This window comes from Rhodnius prolixus, unplaced genomic scaffold (assembly GCF_049639745.1).
Source record: "Rhodnius prolixus isolate KJV_2025 unplaced genomic scaffold, Rpr scaffold_7, whole genome shotgun sequence".
NCBI classification, from domain to species: domain Eukaryota; kingdom Metazoa; phylum Arthropoda; class Insecta; order Hemiptera; family Reduviidae; genus Rhodnius; species Rhodnius prolixus.
This window is the reverse complement of record NW_027411582.1, coordinates 15,256,550-15,273,080: the sequence shown is the minus strand read 5'-3', so window position 1 is coordinate 15,273,080 and position 16,531 is coordinate 15,256,550. Positions and strand designations below refer to the sequence as shown.

The following is a 16,531-nucleotide window of genomic DNA, read 5'->3' as shown; positions in this document are numbered from 1 at the left end:
TTTTGGAGTTTAAAGTAAGGAGAAATTGTAATAGCACGACGCAATGTTCACTTAGAAAAATTAATATTACTTTTTTTTCCATTTTTAAATAACATATATACGAATATATATACATTACAGGGGTATTGGAAGAACCGTACAACAGCGAAGATCATTCAGCTACAAAAAAAGCAAAATTGTTCTACAAAACCTGTATGGATATCAGTTAGTATTTTTGTTTATTTACATAGTCTGTTAAATCTCTTGCATCTTTAAAATGTAATAATTATATACAGGGTGACCAAAGTTATATGCTCCACCCACTTCTTTTTTTTAACGGCGGGAAATTTCGAAAAAATAAAAAACACGTATTTAATCATTTTTAGTCTAGTTTATTTTCAGTGATTGACCCATTTTTTTAAACCCCTGTATCTCGAGATACAGCATCCAACTTTTGTTTTTCAAATGGAACGTTATATTTTTTTTTGCATATTTTTTATATTATTTGAGCTCCTAAAATAAACAAAAAAAATTTTTTTGAAATCGGTCAAGTTTTTTAAAAGTTATGGTAATTTAAAATATGAAAAATAAATTTCACTTTATTGTCAAATCTACGTTATTTTTTTTTAAAGAATCTGTTCAAACTGGGCACAATCAACGGACAGGCAAGCCAAAACTCTGGGACTCCCACGCTTTGCTTTTAGCAGCACTTATGGTGGCGAAGTCATGATCCGGGCAGGCTAGAGTTATTCGACGTTCAGGTTGTTTTTTCTACAAACGTTTGGTGTGGAGTTTTAGGAAATTACCTAATCGGCCCAAATACTATAAAAACTCCTTAACAAAAACTTACAGTTTTAAAAGTTAAGTATAAGGGTTGATTAAACGCCAAAAGGTACACAAATCAGCAAGTACCCAACATTTCATTCATGCTTAGTTGATATAATTTAAGTAATTTTGCTGCATTAACTTTTCCTTCACATTTTTTAGAATTTATTAGATGTCACAGACCCTTATGCTGGCCATATTTATCTACAAAATATTTGTTCAAGTAGTACTGTAGATTGACTTTAATATCTATTAATCTATAATAATCAAACTATTAATTACAGGTTAAAAAGAAAACATTATAAAAAAATTATGAGGCTAAAAAATTCAAAAACTTTTTTAAAAAAATGCTTACATCAACATACATCAATGATTTTGTTTATTTTATTTATTTATTTTATTTTATTTATTTTTTTAAATCGTCTGTTTAAGTTCATTCTTCGATTGAAGTAATTGTTATTTTATGTAGTAGCCAAAGGTTTATAATTAAAGGTAATAATTATCTGGCTTTATCGCAAATATGGTTTTCTTCAATTACATTCTCAATCTAGGTGTTCTCTCCACAATATTGTATACATGTAATATAAATTAAATGAGATATGCATACGTTTAGGACATCTAATTATTCCAGTATTTTACTATAAGTAAAATTAGGGGGTCTAAATTAAATTACAATTGAGAAATGAATCATTATTGTTGAATAATCTACTTGTTATTAACTGTGTGTTATTTGTGCTCACGAATATTTCGGTAAAACGAATTCAACACTGAAATATTCTTTTAAATCCGTGATTCAAATTTAAACAGTAGCCGACTCTAACTTTGTCTTTTTCTACTTTTGCATATATATGTGACATCTCAGAATAAAGGGCAAATTAAAGCTAAATCCGAAGAATAATTCGGAATAGAGTTAAAATAAAGTACCTATTTAAAAACGGATATAATATACATTTTATCATAATTATAACAAAATAATATTATGAATGAACTGGCCAGCATAAGGGTCTGTGATATCTAATAAATTCTAAAAAATGTGAAGGAAAAGTTAATGCAGCAAAATTACTTAAATTATATCAACTAAGCATGAATGAAATGTTGGGTACTTGCTGATTTGTGTACCTTTTGGCGTTTAATCAACCCTTATACTTAACTTTTAAAACTGTAAGTTTTTGTTAAGGAGATTTTTGTACCTTTTGGATAGATTTTCATTTTTGTCTATTTTGCAAAGTTACATATCTGCTTTACAGATTTGTTTAAAATTTGGAATAAGCAATTCTATCATTATATCCTGAAAAGGTGTTAAGTCGGAACTGTAACTACCACTGGAGAGATCTTTATAAAGAATGATTATAGTTGCCATCCTAGATAACAATTTTTTTGAGAAAGCGTTTTGAATAAAATAGGAAGGTATTTGTACGTAAAAAGCAAATTTAAACTGCGATTTCAGACCTTCCTTTTAAGAGGAGTAAGAAAAATAAACGGGCGATTACAGTACTTCTCCCTAAAAAGCAAAGAGGCAAAGATTTTGAATCGAACGACAATTCATTAATGTAAATTCACCGATTGATAATTTTAACGATTGCAGTACTTCCTCTTAGTAGGTGTAAGAGCATGATGGCACTTCACAGCCACGTAGAGGAGCTTTAATCACTTCTTCGTGCTAAATTTTATCAAAATCGGACAAAGCGTTATAGAAATATTGGTAATAATAGTTTTAGAAACGGCCTTACTTGGGTGGGGCAAACTCCCCTCCATATGAGGCATAGCGACGAGACTTTTAAAGTGCAAATCTGTACAAAATTTCGATTCGAATGACACTTCATTCATGAAAATCAGTTCACGTGTCGATAATTTGAAACGATTGTTATACTTCCCCTTAACAAGTGTAAGAGCAGATCGTCGCTTTAATGTTACATAGGGGAGCCCTAACCCCATCATCCTACCAAATTTTATCAAAATCGGGCTAAGATTTACAGAGTAATTAGTAATAATAATTTTGAAGGGGGCCTTACATAAAGGGGGCTAACTCCTCTCCCATTCGGTGTACAGCGTCGAGACCCCCAAAAGGCACATCTACATAAAATTCCGAATCGAATGACACCTCATTCATGAAAATCGGTTCACGCGTTTAGGCGCTACGTAGTTTACAAAAAAGGTAACAACAACAACAAGAAGAAGAAGAAGAACAACAACAATTTCTGAAAATGCCGTTTTTGCTCATTTTCGGCAACTTTTTTCTCAAAATCTATTAGGTCTGGGTGGTTTCAAAAAAATTACAGTCATAAAGGAGGATTTGCTCTATATGTGAAGGAAAAGTTAATGCAGCAAAATTACTTAAATTATATCAACTAAGCATGAATGAAATGTTGGGTACTTGCTGATTTGTGTACCTTTTGGCGTTTAATCAACCCTTATACTTAACTTTTAAAACTGTAAGTTTTTGTTAAGGAGATTTTTGTACCTTTTGGATAGATTTTCATTTTTGTCTATTTTGCAAAGTTACATATCTGCTTTACAGATTTGTTTAAAATTTGGAATAAGCAATTCTATCATTATATCCTGAAAAGGTGTTAAGTCGGAACTGTAACTACCACTGGAGAGATCTTTATAAAGAATGATTATAGTTGCCATCCTAGATAACAATTTTTTTGAGAAAGCGTTTTGAATAAAATAGGAAGGTATTTGTACGTAAAAAGCAAATTTAAACTGCGATTTCAGACCTTCCTTTTAAGAGGAGTAAGAAAAATAAACGGGCGATTACAGTACTTCTCCCTAAAAAGCAAAGAGGCAAAGATTTTGAATCGAACGACAATTCATTAATGTAAATTCACCGATTGATAATTTTAACGATTGCAGTACTTCCTCTTAGTAGGTGTAAGAGCATGATGGCACTTCACAGCCACGTAGAGGAGCTTTAATCACTTCTTCGTGCTAAATTTTATCAAAATCGGACAAAGCGTTATAGAAATATTGGTAATAATAGTTTTAGAAACGGCCTTACTTGGGTGGGGCAAACTCCCCTCCATATGAGGCATAGCGACGAGACTTTTAAAGTGCAAATCTGTACAAAATTTCGATTCGAATGACACTTCATTCATGAAAATCAGTTCACGTGTCGATAATTTGAAACGATTGTTATACTTCCCCTTAACAAGTGTAAGAGCAGATCGTCGCTTTAATGTTACATAGGGGAGCCCTAACCCCATCATCCTACCAAATTTTATCAAAATCGGGCTAAGATTTACAGAGTAATTAGTAATAATAATTTTGAAGGGGGCCTTACATAAAGGGGGCTAACTCCTCTCCCATTCGGTGTACAGCGTCGAGACCCCCAAAAGGCACATCTACATAAAATTCCGAATCGAATGACACCTCATTCATGAAAATCGGTTCACGCGTTTAGGCGCTACGTAGTTTACAAAAAAGGTAACAACAACAACAAGAAGAAGAAGAAGAACAACAACAATTTCTGAAAATGCCGTTTTTGCTCATTTTCGGCAACTTTTTTCTCAAAATCTATTAGGTCTGGGTGGTTTCAAAAAAATTACAGTCATAAAGGAGGATTTGCTCTATATTTTAAAGAAAATTTGGGAATTTTATCTTTTATAGAAAAAGAGAAAAAAATTGTCAAAGTTGGGTGTTTTTTAATGTTACGCTTTTTCGTGCACTTTTTGACGATCAACCCTTATACAACTGTCCTACCGGACAGTTTTAATATGCAAAAAAAAATATAACGTTCCATTTGAAAAACAAAAGTTGGATGCTGTATCTCGAGATACAGGGGTTTAAAAAAGTGGGTCAATCACTGAAAATAAACTAGACTAAAAATGATTAAATACGTGTTTTTTATTTTCTACAGAGAGAACTTAGCTGGTGCAAGGTATCTAACTTTTTTTAAGAGACATTTTGCCACTTCTGCTTGAAGATGTTTCGCTACAACGTCGGTTAGATATGTATTTTCAACAAGTTGGTTGCCCGGCACATAATGCGAGAGTTGTTCGAGGTTACCTGGACAGAAATTTCCATGAAAAGTGCTTAGGGACTCATTTTCCCATCAAATGGCCCACATCAAATGTGGGGATACCTAAAAAATAAAGTGTACAGTATCCTTAATCCCGTGGCTTTAGTCGATGTTCTGAAACATCGAATAACTCTAGTCTGCCTAGATCTTGACTTCGCCACCATAAGTGCTGCTACAAGCAAAGCGTAGGAGTCCAGAGTTTTGGCTTGCCTATCCGTTGATTGTGCCCAGTTTGAACAGATTCTTTAAAAAAAATAACGTAATTTTGACAATAAAGTGAAATTTATTTTTCATATTTTAAATTACCATAACTTTTGAAAAACCTAACTGATTTCAAAAAAATTTTTTTTGTTTATTTTAGGAGCTCAAATACTATAAAAATATGCAAAAAAAAAATATAACGTTCCATTTGAAAAACAAAAGTTGGATGCTGTATCTCGAGATACAGGGGTTTAAAAAAATGGGTCAATCACCGAAAATAAACTAGACTAAAAATGATTAAATACGTGTTTTTTATTTTTTCGAAATTTCCCGCAGTTAAAAAAAAAGTGGGTGGAGCTTATAACTTTGGTCACCCTGTATATATATATATATGATTTTAATTCTATTAGGCGTTGCTTCTTTAATTCAATGCTGTTTTGAAAATCTAAAATCGTCAAATTTTGGGAAGCGGATGAAGAAATTTACTTTCATTTTAAAGTTTCTTAAGATTGATCGGGAGATTGCGTGGAAATAGTTTATTATGCTGAATCCATAATTGGTCAGAGGTCAGGGAAAAAGTGTATAATGAAGGGTGAAATATACATGTTATCCAGTACTGATAATTCAACTTTTTATCGACAAAAATTATATTTTTTTAAAAAAACATTATTGTGTGATATTGACTCACAATATTTTAGTGATGGATACTTGAGTTCTAATTTTATGAAAAACAACTAAATTGGATTTTTAGGTCACGTATGCATTCCTACTTGATTACTTTTTTGATGTAGAAGTTTAATTCTAGAATTCTAATAACCATTGAGTATTAAAAATAAGCCATGAACAATTTTCTTTACATTTTTGTTCTTTTTTGGATTTGTTTGGCCAGGACAGATTCGTAAAGTTGGCGATACACCATTAAGAGCTGCACTAAACAAATTAGGCGGTTGGCCGGTAGTTGTTGGACCATCTTGGAGGCCACCAGGTACATCTATAGAACATCTACTTGGCACACTCAGAGGACTTTACAATGAAGGAGTTATTGTTGAACAATGGGTCGGTCCAGACGACAAGAATTCTTCTTCCAACATCGTGCAGGTGGGACAAAGTAAGATTAACATATCTTACAGTTATCCCAATTAAGTGATTGTGATTCCTACTACATTACTATAAAAGATTTAATAATTTGAATATGAATATTATTTTTAATTTTATATAGATATTTAAAAATTGGTTCAAATAGGTTTCCCTTTTTACTTTGTTATACCAGGACAAATTCGTCAAAATGGCGCACTTTTGTAGCTATAAAAAATAACTTAGATAAGTCAAAATAGTTTGATAAAGTAACGGCCCAAAACTTATACTAAATAAATGAGATCACTGACTGCTTTGGTATTTCGTAAGTGTGAATAACACGAAATAAACAATAATGATCTTGTTTTATATTTCAATAATAAAAACAAAATTACAGCTGGATCAGATGAGTCTTGCATTACCATCCAGAGATTATTACCTAAAATCTAGTTCTGAATCAGATTATTTGGCTGCCTACCATAAATATATGACGGAAATATCTGTACTTCTGGGTGCAAACGCAACAACAGCTGCTCCTGAATTACTGGAAGTTATACAATTTGAGAAGAGATTAGCTAATGTAAGTTTTATTTTTGAAGGAAATATATTTGTTTCGAACATGGCCATAGAAAAGTGTTACTTGAAGGTTGATTGGTTAATACTTTACACCAATGTTTTGACTTATACAGGGTGGGGCAAAAGGTATGAACCGGTTTTAAAGGGATGTAAAACAAAAACAATTCAACTTACAGAAATTATGTTTATATTGTTTAATTCAGTACAGAATCTAGTTTTTTTTACATTAAGTTTGAAAGATGATATCACGTAGGTGGCGGCCGTCAGCCACGATGCACTCTTGAAGGCGAATTCTGAAGTTTTCAACCGCTCTTCTGCACATTTCGATTGGGTATTGCCATAACTTCCTCTCTGATTCTGCCCTTAAGTTCTTCCTGGGTATGTGGACGATGTTTAAATCGTTTAAAATCACAAATGCTCAATTCTGGTGAGGCGCACAGGCCACTCCACGTCACCCCTTAAAGAGACGAGGCGCTGGGAGGGGGGGAACACTTGCCTCAATTTCGCCATTGAAATCCTAGCAGTGTGGGATGTAGCCCGGTCCTGTTGGAACCAGATGTCTCTCAGATTAGTTGCTTCACTCAATTCTTCCAGCTCAGGTTCAAAAAAAACTCTTCCAACATTGTCACATAGCGCTCAGCGATGTCAGTGACGGTTCGCCCATTATCCTCGAAAAAAGTAAGGACCAATAATCCCAAATTGGGATACTGCACACCATACAGTCACTTTTTTAACATCGTCCACATACCCAGGAAGAACTTAAGGACAGAATCAGAGAGGAAGTTAGGGCAATACCCATCGAAATGTGCAGAAGAGCGGATGAAAACTTCAGAATTCTCCTTCAAGAGTGCATCGCGGCTGACGGCCGCCACCTACGTGATATCATCTTTCAAACTTAATGTAAAAAACTAGATTCTGAATTAAACAATATAAACATAGTTTCTGTAAGTTGAATTGTTTTTGTTTTACATCCCTTTAAAACCGGTTCATACCTTTTGCCCCACCCTATACTTAGGCATTCAAAGCTTCAAGGTTGAAAAGTTAAACTAGACTACAACAACAAGTCAACCGTTAAAAAGAACTTGTTTTTTTCTACTTGAATAGTAACTCTAAATAATAAGTTAATGAAGAAGTTAATAATTGAAATTTGGAATGTAATTTTGCAGGTGTCGCTCCCTGAGGCTGACAGGCATGACACTAGTGCCATATATAGAAAGATGACGATAAGCCAATTACACAAACAGGTTCCACAGATCAATTGGTTGGAATATCTTAAAACGTTTCTAGATAAAGCCATAGATGAAAATGAACCAGTTGTCACTTATGCAATGCCATATTTTATTCAAATGGGCAGAATATTAGCAGAAACTGATATGAGGTAGTTGTAATAAACAACGTTATAAATTTTGGGTGAAATGAATATTAACTTTTATTAAAAATTTTTCTTTGTTATTTAGAGTTGTATACAATTATGTACTGTGGCGATTAGTAATGTCCGTATCACCTCATATGATAGACGAATATCAAGCTAAACACACTGAATTTAGAAGGATATTACAAGGAATTCAAACTGAAAGAAATAGATGGAGTCAATGTGTAGAATGGACTAACAAGAAAATGGGTATGGCGGTGGGTGCACTTTACATTAAGAAAAACTTCAACCAGAACAGCAAGGTAATTTAGAACAGCATATTCATTGAATTCCTCAAATTAACAATCATCTTATTTCAATATATTAGTGATGATTATACAATTCTATAACTAAATTCTTACAGGATACAGCTTTGGCGATGATTCATACAATTAGAGAAGCATTTAATGAACTATTAGAAGAAAACCACTGGATGGATGATGATACACGTGGAGTGGCTAAAGAAAAAGCAAACGCCATGAATGAAAGAATTGGATATCCAGATCTACTAACAAGTCCTGAAGAACTAAACAAAGAATACACTCTGGTAGGGTTTACTTTTTTTTGGAAATAATTTAAAAGTATGAGAACGCAATAAGGTTATATTCAATGGATTTAAATCAAACAATAATCCGAAAAGAACAGAAATACCGTATTTTAAAACTTCTACATAAGCTAAATGTTCCAAATATTTCATAATCTTTAAAACCGGATTTAAGGTGGACGTAGAGAACTCGGTTAGAGAATGCTTTAGAAGCACTTTCTCCAAGAAATATTCAAGAAAGATCTTTGTAATTTTAGTAATATTTAATTGGAGAATAAAACTGTTTTTAGTGAAAAACATTCAGTAAATTAAGATTTAGCGTTGAAATTTTTAGTCAATTTTTCGCTCATTAAATCAACTCTATCTCTCAATCACGCTCTCCTTTTTTTTCTCTCATCAAAATCAAAATCACTCATCCTCGAAAGATACATATTCGGAAATACATTTCTCAAAAACTCTCTATTGAAAAATGAATTCTTTCCTAGCGAATTAAAAAAATATTCTGCCATTTTTTTTTTTCCAGCTTAACATTACTGAAAACCAGTTCTTAGAGAATGTATTCAATATATTTCGTTATGATGCATTACACAATCTACAAAAGCTGGGACAACCGGTTAATAAAGACAAATGGTCAACAGAGCCAGCAATAGTAAATGCTTTTTACAATCCTAACAAGAATGATATTGGTTAGACCTTTAAATTTTTTTTTTGTTATTGTTTTTTTACAATAAACTTTCGTTTACATTTTAATAAAAAAAAATATTCGTTTTAACAGTTTTTCCAGCAGGTATATTACAACCACTGTTTTATAGCCAGCATTTCCCAAAATCTTTGAATTATGGCGGGATTGGTGTTGTAATTGGTCATGAAATTACTCATGGTTTTGATGATAAAGGTAGGCTTAATAGTTTTCTTAATTTTAAAGAACAATAAAAGCTAAATTGGAATGAATAATCTATTAAAGATTGTTTTATGAATTAGGACGGCAGTTTGATAAAGATGGTAACATGATGCAATGGTGGAATAATGCTACAATAAGAGAATTTCGAGAAAGAGCTCAATGCTTTATTGATCAATACAACAGATATAAGTTAGAACAAGTAGATCAGTTTGTCAATGGAAGAATGACTCAAGGAGAGAATATTGCCGATAATGGAGGCCTCAAACAATCATATCGAGTAATTAGTAATATAATTTCAACACATTTTATGACAAATAAAGATCTAGTTTAACATTTATTTAATAGATAAATATAACAAAAAAAATACTTCATACTCATTTCAAATAAACAATATTTTTTTCAGTTGTAATAACATATAATTTATTTAATAAAATTTCTTATATGTCCAGGCATATAAGAAATGGGTAAGCCGTAACGGTGAGGAACCATTATTGCCAGGAATAAGTCTTAACCACGATCAATTATTTTTCCTTAATTATGCCCAGATTTGGTGCGGTACTATGAGACCTGAAGATGCCCTTACCAAGATCAGGTATAATACGTTTCTTAAATTTCTAAGTTTGAACCTGGAAATTTACAAACTTTTAAATGTTAAAAATATGATTTTCTGGAAATGTATTTATTAAAAATTGGGATGAATAGATTGGTTACATTGTTTATTCTTAATTGTATATTTCTTCATTGAAGCAAAATGAATTAAAAATAATTTGCTAGAAATTGATGTTTAAAGATAACAGGATATTTTAGGTGTACCATTCCGTAAGTCGATTACATACTTATCTATCAACGAAGCTCATTTAAACTGGGCCAATCCTCTATTAACTTACAAAACCGCCCCATAATTCCTGTACTGTTGGTGTAAATACATATCTTAACCGTTGTAAATGTCTCAAGTCAATTTGTAGCTATATACGCAAAAAGTTTTTCTGAAAAGATAAAACAAACTCTTTAACTACATTCAGAAATTACATAAATTCCTTATTTTACTTTGTTCAAAAAGCTTTCAAAATCTCGAGAGTTCAGAAAAACTAGTTTTTCAAAATAGAAATGTTCTTGACTTTTTTATAGCTTGGTTATTTAAATTTTAACAGAACTTGCATTCTTGAAGTAAAACCTATTCGTTCCAAATCATTGAAAAAAGCAGCGTTCATTGAAAAAAAGTTAAATTAAGTTAGTTAATTTACGAAATACTTACCAGTTAGTTATAATAAAATTTGAATGGCTGAAGACTCTGATATAAAACATTTCAATAGTCTTTCTCAAATCTCAACGCTCCGAACTCTTACAAGATAATGCCTCTACATACTTTCAGGTAGAATCTTAAGGTTTTGTATGCCAGGACATACAGTAATTTAACCATCTTTACTCCTCTCTTTAGTTAAATGTGTGACTTTCTATATTTTAAAAACTCTGAAATTTCTTAACGACAAAAAAAGAAAAAGATATAGAAGAAGTCAGTTGCTCACAAAATGAAATTTCAACCATTTTAATTAATTTATTTATTTAATACATTTTGCGAGATTTTCGTTGAGTATAGAATCATTTTAGAGTATGCATTGCCTTCACCTTTTACTGTTTAATGTAAAAGTTGTTTTTCTTATTTTATTGCATTTATTTCTTTTATTTATTTATTACATTCATTTATTTTTTAGATCTGCAGTCCATTCTCCGGGACCTATCAGAGTAATTGGGCCATTGTCAAATTCAGAAGATTTTTCAAGAGCATACAAATGCCAATCAGGATCACCAATGAATCCAACCAGTAAATGCTCTGTATGGTAATGTAATTAAAATTGCCAACTGGCATCAAATTGATTAAAAACTCTTCAGAATAGAGATCAAAATATTGGTGAAGGTTCATGCAATTCAAAAAAAAAAGTGGCCACATCATGGTCGATTAATTAAAAATTGCTATATTCGTTTAGCACTCATTTACGTTTTCATTGTGTACTTACTTTTAAGATCAAATTGGCTGTACACATTAATCAAAAAATGAGATGGACGTGGCAGTTTTTTAATCTTTAACAAAATAAAAATTAAAAAAACCTCACATATCCCAACCTTATGGAGGTATTTACTGCATTAAACTCCTTACTTATATTTAACTATATTTTTTGGGGGGATAATGTGTAAGCGCTAACAACTAAGATCTTTTATAAACAACAAATATTGAATCTCATTTATTACACAAAACTTTTGTATTATTTGCAGATCCTTGGATTTTTTTGCTTGCTTTTATCTTTTCTTTTGTTAGTTCCTAAAAAAAAAAAAGGTGATCTTTAATGTTTAATCTCTGTTAGTCATTTATTTTACTTTTAAGAAATGCAGGCTTAATTGACATCTAAATTTAAAGTCCCCTCTTTAAAAAAAAAAAAATTGAACATAAAATGCGCTCTCTTGCCTTGTAATTAAATCTTTAATTTTAATGTATAAGATATTTTGTTTAACTTTCCATTTATCTGATCTGATTTAAAAGGAACAATTTAAAGAATGATAGTGCCAATAATTCTTTAATTCTGTTATTTAAAAAACTTGGATACTTGAAACAAAGTGAATACTTTTTACTGACTTTTAATAAGCTGAACTTTAGTCTCAAAAACATCCGCTAGATATTATCTGTACTTTTTTACATCATTTCACGAAAACACCTCCTTTAGAGCTGCACTCTTGAATATGACACTCTAGCTTCAAAAAAATGGTGTCGTATTTAAAAATTGTTTTGTTTTAAATCTATCCATGAAGTTGAAAATATTTAAACAATAATGTATTGAGGACTTCTCAAGGTGCAGTTCTTATAGCTGACTTTTTGTTTCAAATGGAAAAGTAGGGAACTATATCCGTGTAAAATTAAGCTAAATTGTGATGGAATTATGAAAATGAAGTAATTATGAAATTATGATAAAATAATGTAACATCTGCTAAAAACTTAAATCACAATGTATTCCCTTTAAAAATATATATACATTTTTTTCCATTTGAAATAAGAAATTTTGCTCTACACTCGCGATTTCACTGAGTTTTGTCTTCACTTTAACAATTAAAATGGTTATCAGTTAAAAAACAAAAAATTAAAATTAACTTTTTCTAGATGAGTGTAATGAATCTAAAAATTCAACTTGCGACATCCTGTATATACATTTTTACACAATTGCAGTTTACCAAGGAGCTTCAAAATATATTTTGCTTTAACAAGTTACTTTACTTAAGCATTGTCTTTTGTTTTTTAAGTTATTTTGTTAATTTTTTTTTTAATTACAAAACCTTTTCTTCCTTTGCTTGATGGCTGTTCTAGTTTATAATTTAATTTGTAGTGTAATAAACTTTTGCCTTGAAGTTCCTTACCATTCTGTCAATGTCCTAAATGTACCTGATGAGACTGTGAAAAAAAAAAAATTAAATAATTGTTATTAACCTTATTGTAACATTAATTTGTAGAAAACGAAAGAAAAGAGAGAAAAAAAATCTTTCAAAAGCTAGTCAATGTTTGTATTTAAAAATTAATATCCCAAGAAATTATTTTGGGTGGATTTTTAAATATTTAAATTCCTTATTAAGCAAAATATCAAATTGTTACATATTAGTTTAGTCAAGGCTAATTGTATTTTTGGTTATTAAATTGAATTTAAAGTGTGATTTTTTGTAAGCATAGTAGAAAATGATGAAAAGGCCATTTGCTTATTTTTATTTTATTTATTTTTCATAAATAATGATAAATTTTGAAAAGAACTTTAATAATTTAATTTATTTAGTTTCCGCTGCGTAAAGCATAAAACTCTAATTCAGTCTTATTTTATTACTGAAATCAGTATATTTTGTCTGCCAAAGTCTAACCTAGAAGAAGAAGACTAAAACTAGAAGATGTTTTTCAGTTTTTTTCCGACAAAAATCTTCTTTTGTTTTTTAAAACAAGTTAAACTTATTATACAAAAATATTTCCAGCAATGAATTATGATTTAATTTTAATTTATATTAATGTCAAAATAATAACAATTACTTAGCTCAGTGGTTTCACGTGCAGAGATCCTGAATTCAAATCCAGCTACTTACACTCAGATTTTTTCCTTTTTTTAAGAGCTTTTTACAATGTTGTGAGGAATGTCCGTAACATGAGGAACACTTTTCGCAGGCCGGCAGTGCACTGAAAAAGCCAGATGTTGACTCTTCTAGAAAATGATTGCTCGTTGGAATCTAAAGCCAATTTATATTTTATTATTATTATTAAGGGCGATGACAGCATCTGAGTTCATTTCACCCGAAGCTTTTTCCAAATTGCCGGCTTCCGAACAGTTTTCCGTCGACACAGATAACGCCAATTCTGAATAGTTAATGGTTTTAATTTACCAGTAACTATCTTAAAGAAATGTTGAAAGATGTGTTTGACACTGATTTTTATTAACCGTGGCCATGTCTTTATCGAAGAACTCAGATTTAAGATATATTTAAAATTAATTGAACAAAATATTAAATTGAAAAGGTTAGCGAAACTTTTAAGATACACAAAATAATCATTGCCTAAGAAATAGTATGACAACTAAATAAGCCAAAATCAGCATAATGTATAAACATAGTTACCGAATTCAGGGAATACTAAACTATATTTTAATATCATTTGGGTTTAAATAATCTCATGTATGTGATAGGTGAGTAAGAAAACCCAGTTTATTGAATTGAAAAATTCCGGTAGGACAGTTGCATAAGAAAGGGTTGTTCTTGAAAACTGCACGAAAAAGAGTACTATTAAATATCAGAGAGCTACTTGTGTAATAATCCGTCTTATGTTGAAATATTAGTGAACTGTTTTATTAACGGCTAGACAATCGTTACTATGGGACACATTAGGCTAACTTTAGATTACTGTCACCCTTATTTTTATAAAACTTCTTGATATGTGAGATATAATTTCTTATTTATTCATTCCTAATCATTTGTGGTTTAATCTTTCCATGTCAAATTAATTACATTTTAAAGTATCCCTACAATTGAAACTGCACACTCAGATGCCTGGAAGTTAAGTCCTTAATTGTATATTTAATACAATAATCTACAGCTTCAGTAGCTCTCTACTGTAAGCTCAAATTTCGTTAAGTTGATTAGGATCAAGTATTATCTACTGTTAGGCGTATTAAAAAATGACCAGCTCTCAGCATCAATCTGGTCTATTCGTGTACCCTAATCCACTGAAGATAATAATTGAATTTTATTTTTTGAAATATGTAATTATTATTATAAATACAAATTTGAAAAAATTTCCTTGGAACACTAATAAATACATGTATGAAGTAAAAGTGCATACAAACAGAGTTAAAAACTTTTTTAAATAAAATAAACTGGTATTTAAACTAAAATATTAAGGCACATATCCATTTTCTTACATATTTTCTACTTTTTTAGTTTTTTAGTCATATTTAAACTATGCAAATAATATGAATATGCACAAAATAATAATCATATTCTATATATACTTCTTGCGTGATTTTTGTTTTAACTATTAAATTGCATTTTTTCTAAAATAATAAATTAAAAAAAGGAGAATGGAATCAAATGAATAGACTAAATGCTATAAATCAGCCTTTTACCTAAAAACTTCATATTTATTTTGCTTTTACTATTATTTTTTGTAACAATTATTTTTGATATTCATAAATTTAGAACATAACTTTTGTATAGTTTACTTCGAACAGTTTGATTGGTAACAACTGAAACTACAGTTTCATAATTCAACTATTTGGTTAACCAAAAAAAAGTAAGAAAAATGAATGAAATCACCTTGTTGATTTTATTGGACATGGCATATGGAATAAGGCTATTACATGTATAACTTGTTTTACAATAATTAAAAACAACCTTAAGAGATTGTGTGTTTTTAAATAGATGCAAGTTAGTAGATTACATCATACTAAATTGGCATCTGAATTTTAAGTTAAAATTCTCTTGCTATTATAAGGAATTTCAAATTAAACGAACTGCTTAACATGTCAGTTGAAGGAATATTTCCTTAATCGTAAATACCCTTGTCGACAATAAGAATCAAAATTATTTCTTTGTTACTAACTAAATAGGATTTAACTTTCCAATAATCTTTTTTTTCAATTTGGGAGAGATGAACAGCCAACTTATCCTTAACTTCTAAAGAGTGTTTAACTTTTTTAAAAAGATAGGCCTAGAGATCTTACGTTGGGGATCTTAAGCCCTTTATGCCACCGAGGTGGCGAAAGACGAGATTAAGGCTCTATCAATAATTTCTTGGTTGGATTTTCAATCAAGACGTTTTAGGTAATATCTAATTTGTAGTTGAGTTACTTCTATGACCAAACTGTTATACAACAAAAGTATTAAACAAGGTTCTTGAATACTTATAATTAGGTATTCAAAATATAATTCAATTCGTTTAAAATTAGAAGAAAATATTTGTCCCAGTCTGTTTTTCGTTGTAATTATGTTCTCCTTTCATTTACAGAAAAAAAAAAAAAAAAATGCAATTTCAAAATTATGTACAAAATAATATCCATTTATGATACCATGTAAATAGAAATTTGAGTAAAAGGATTATTATGTACAATTTAACATTTACTAAAGTATTTTAGTTAGGTAGTTTTAACTAAAATAGGTATGTAAGTGAAATACAAACATGATCTAAAAACTAACATATTCATGTATTGTTTACATTTTAATTTTTTAAATATAGATTACCTTTAAACAAATTAGTTTTGTTTTTCACTTGTTAAATTTAATCAAATGTACCTTTTAAAGATTTCAGGAATGAACAAGTATTATTTTTACCATTTTCTTTCTCTCAATATTTCAAATTATCTTGGACGCGATTAATAATTTTTGAGGAATATATGTCAAGCGTATATATGTATATTTAAAAAATTTGTATATATATTATCAATAGAAATATAAGAATTCAGTAAAAAAAAAAAAAAAAAAAAATAGAAA

General features: G+C 30.2%; 1 protein-coding gene across 4 annotated transcripts in view; it reads left to right on the top strand.

The window, feature by feature from the left end:
• The window catches only part of LOC141447056 (neprilysin-1-like), a 93,168-nt gene extending 76,637 nt beyond the window's left edge, over positions 1-16,531 (top strand). For 2 of the 4 annotated variants that reach the window (XM_074114226.1, XM_074114228.1), the window contains exons 5-15: positions 121-204; positions 5,916-6,124; positions 6,498-6,680; positions 7,843-8,054; positions 8,134-8,350; positions 8,452-8,634; positions 9,155-9,317; positions 9,407-9,526; positions 9,613-9,809; positions 9,982-10,124; positions 11,245-16,531. In XM_074114226.1, the coding sequence (XP_073970327.1) occupies positions 121-204; positions 5,916-6,124; positions 6,498-6,680; positions 7,843-8,054; positions 8,134-8,350; positions 8,452-8,634; positions 9,155-9,317; positions 9,407-9,526; positions 9,613-9,809; positions 9,982-10,124; positions 11,245-11,374 (1,841 nt within the window). In that variant the 3' untranslated portion in view covers positions 11,375-16,531. Of the gene's footprint in view, positions 1-120; positions 205-5,915; positions 6,125-6,497; positions 6,681-7,842; positions 8,055-8,133; positions 8,351-8,451; positions 8,635-9,154; positions 9,318-9,406; positions 9,527-9,612; positions 9,810-9,935; positions 10,125-11,244 lie in introns of those variants that run through there. The other 2 variants (XM_074114227.1, XM_074114230.1) reach the window with 2 other exon arrangements.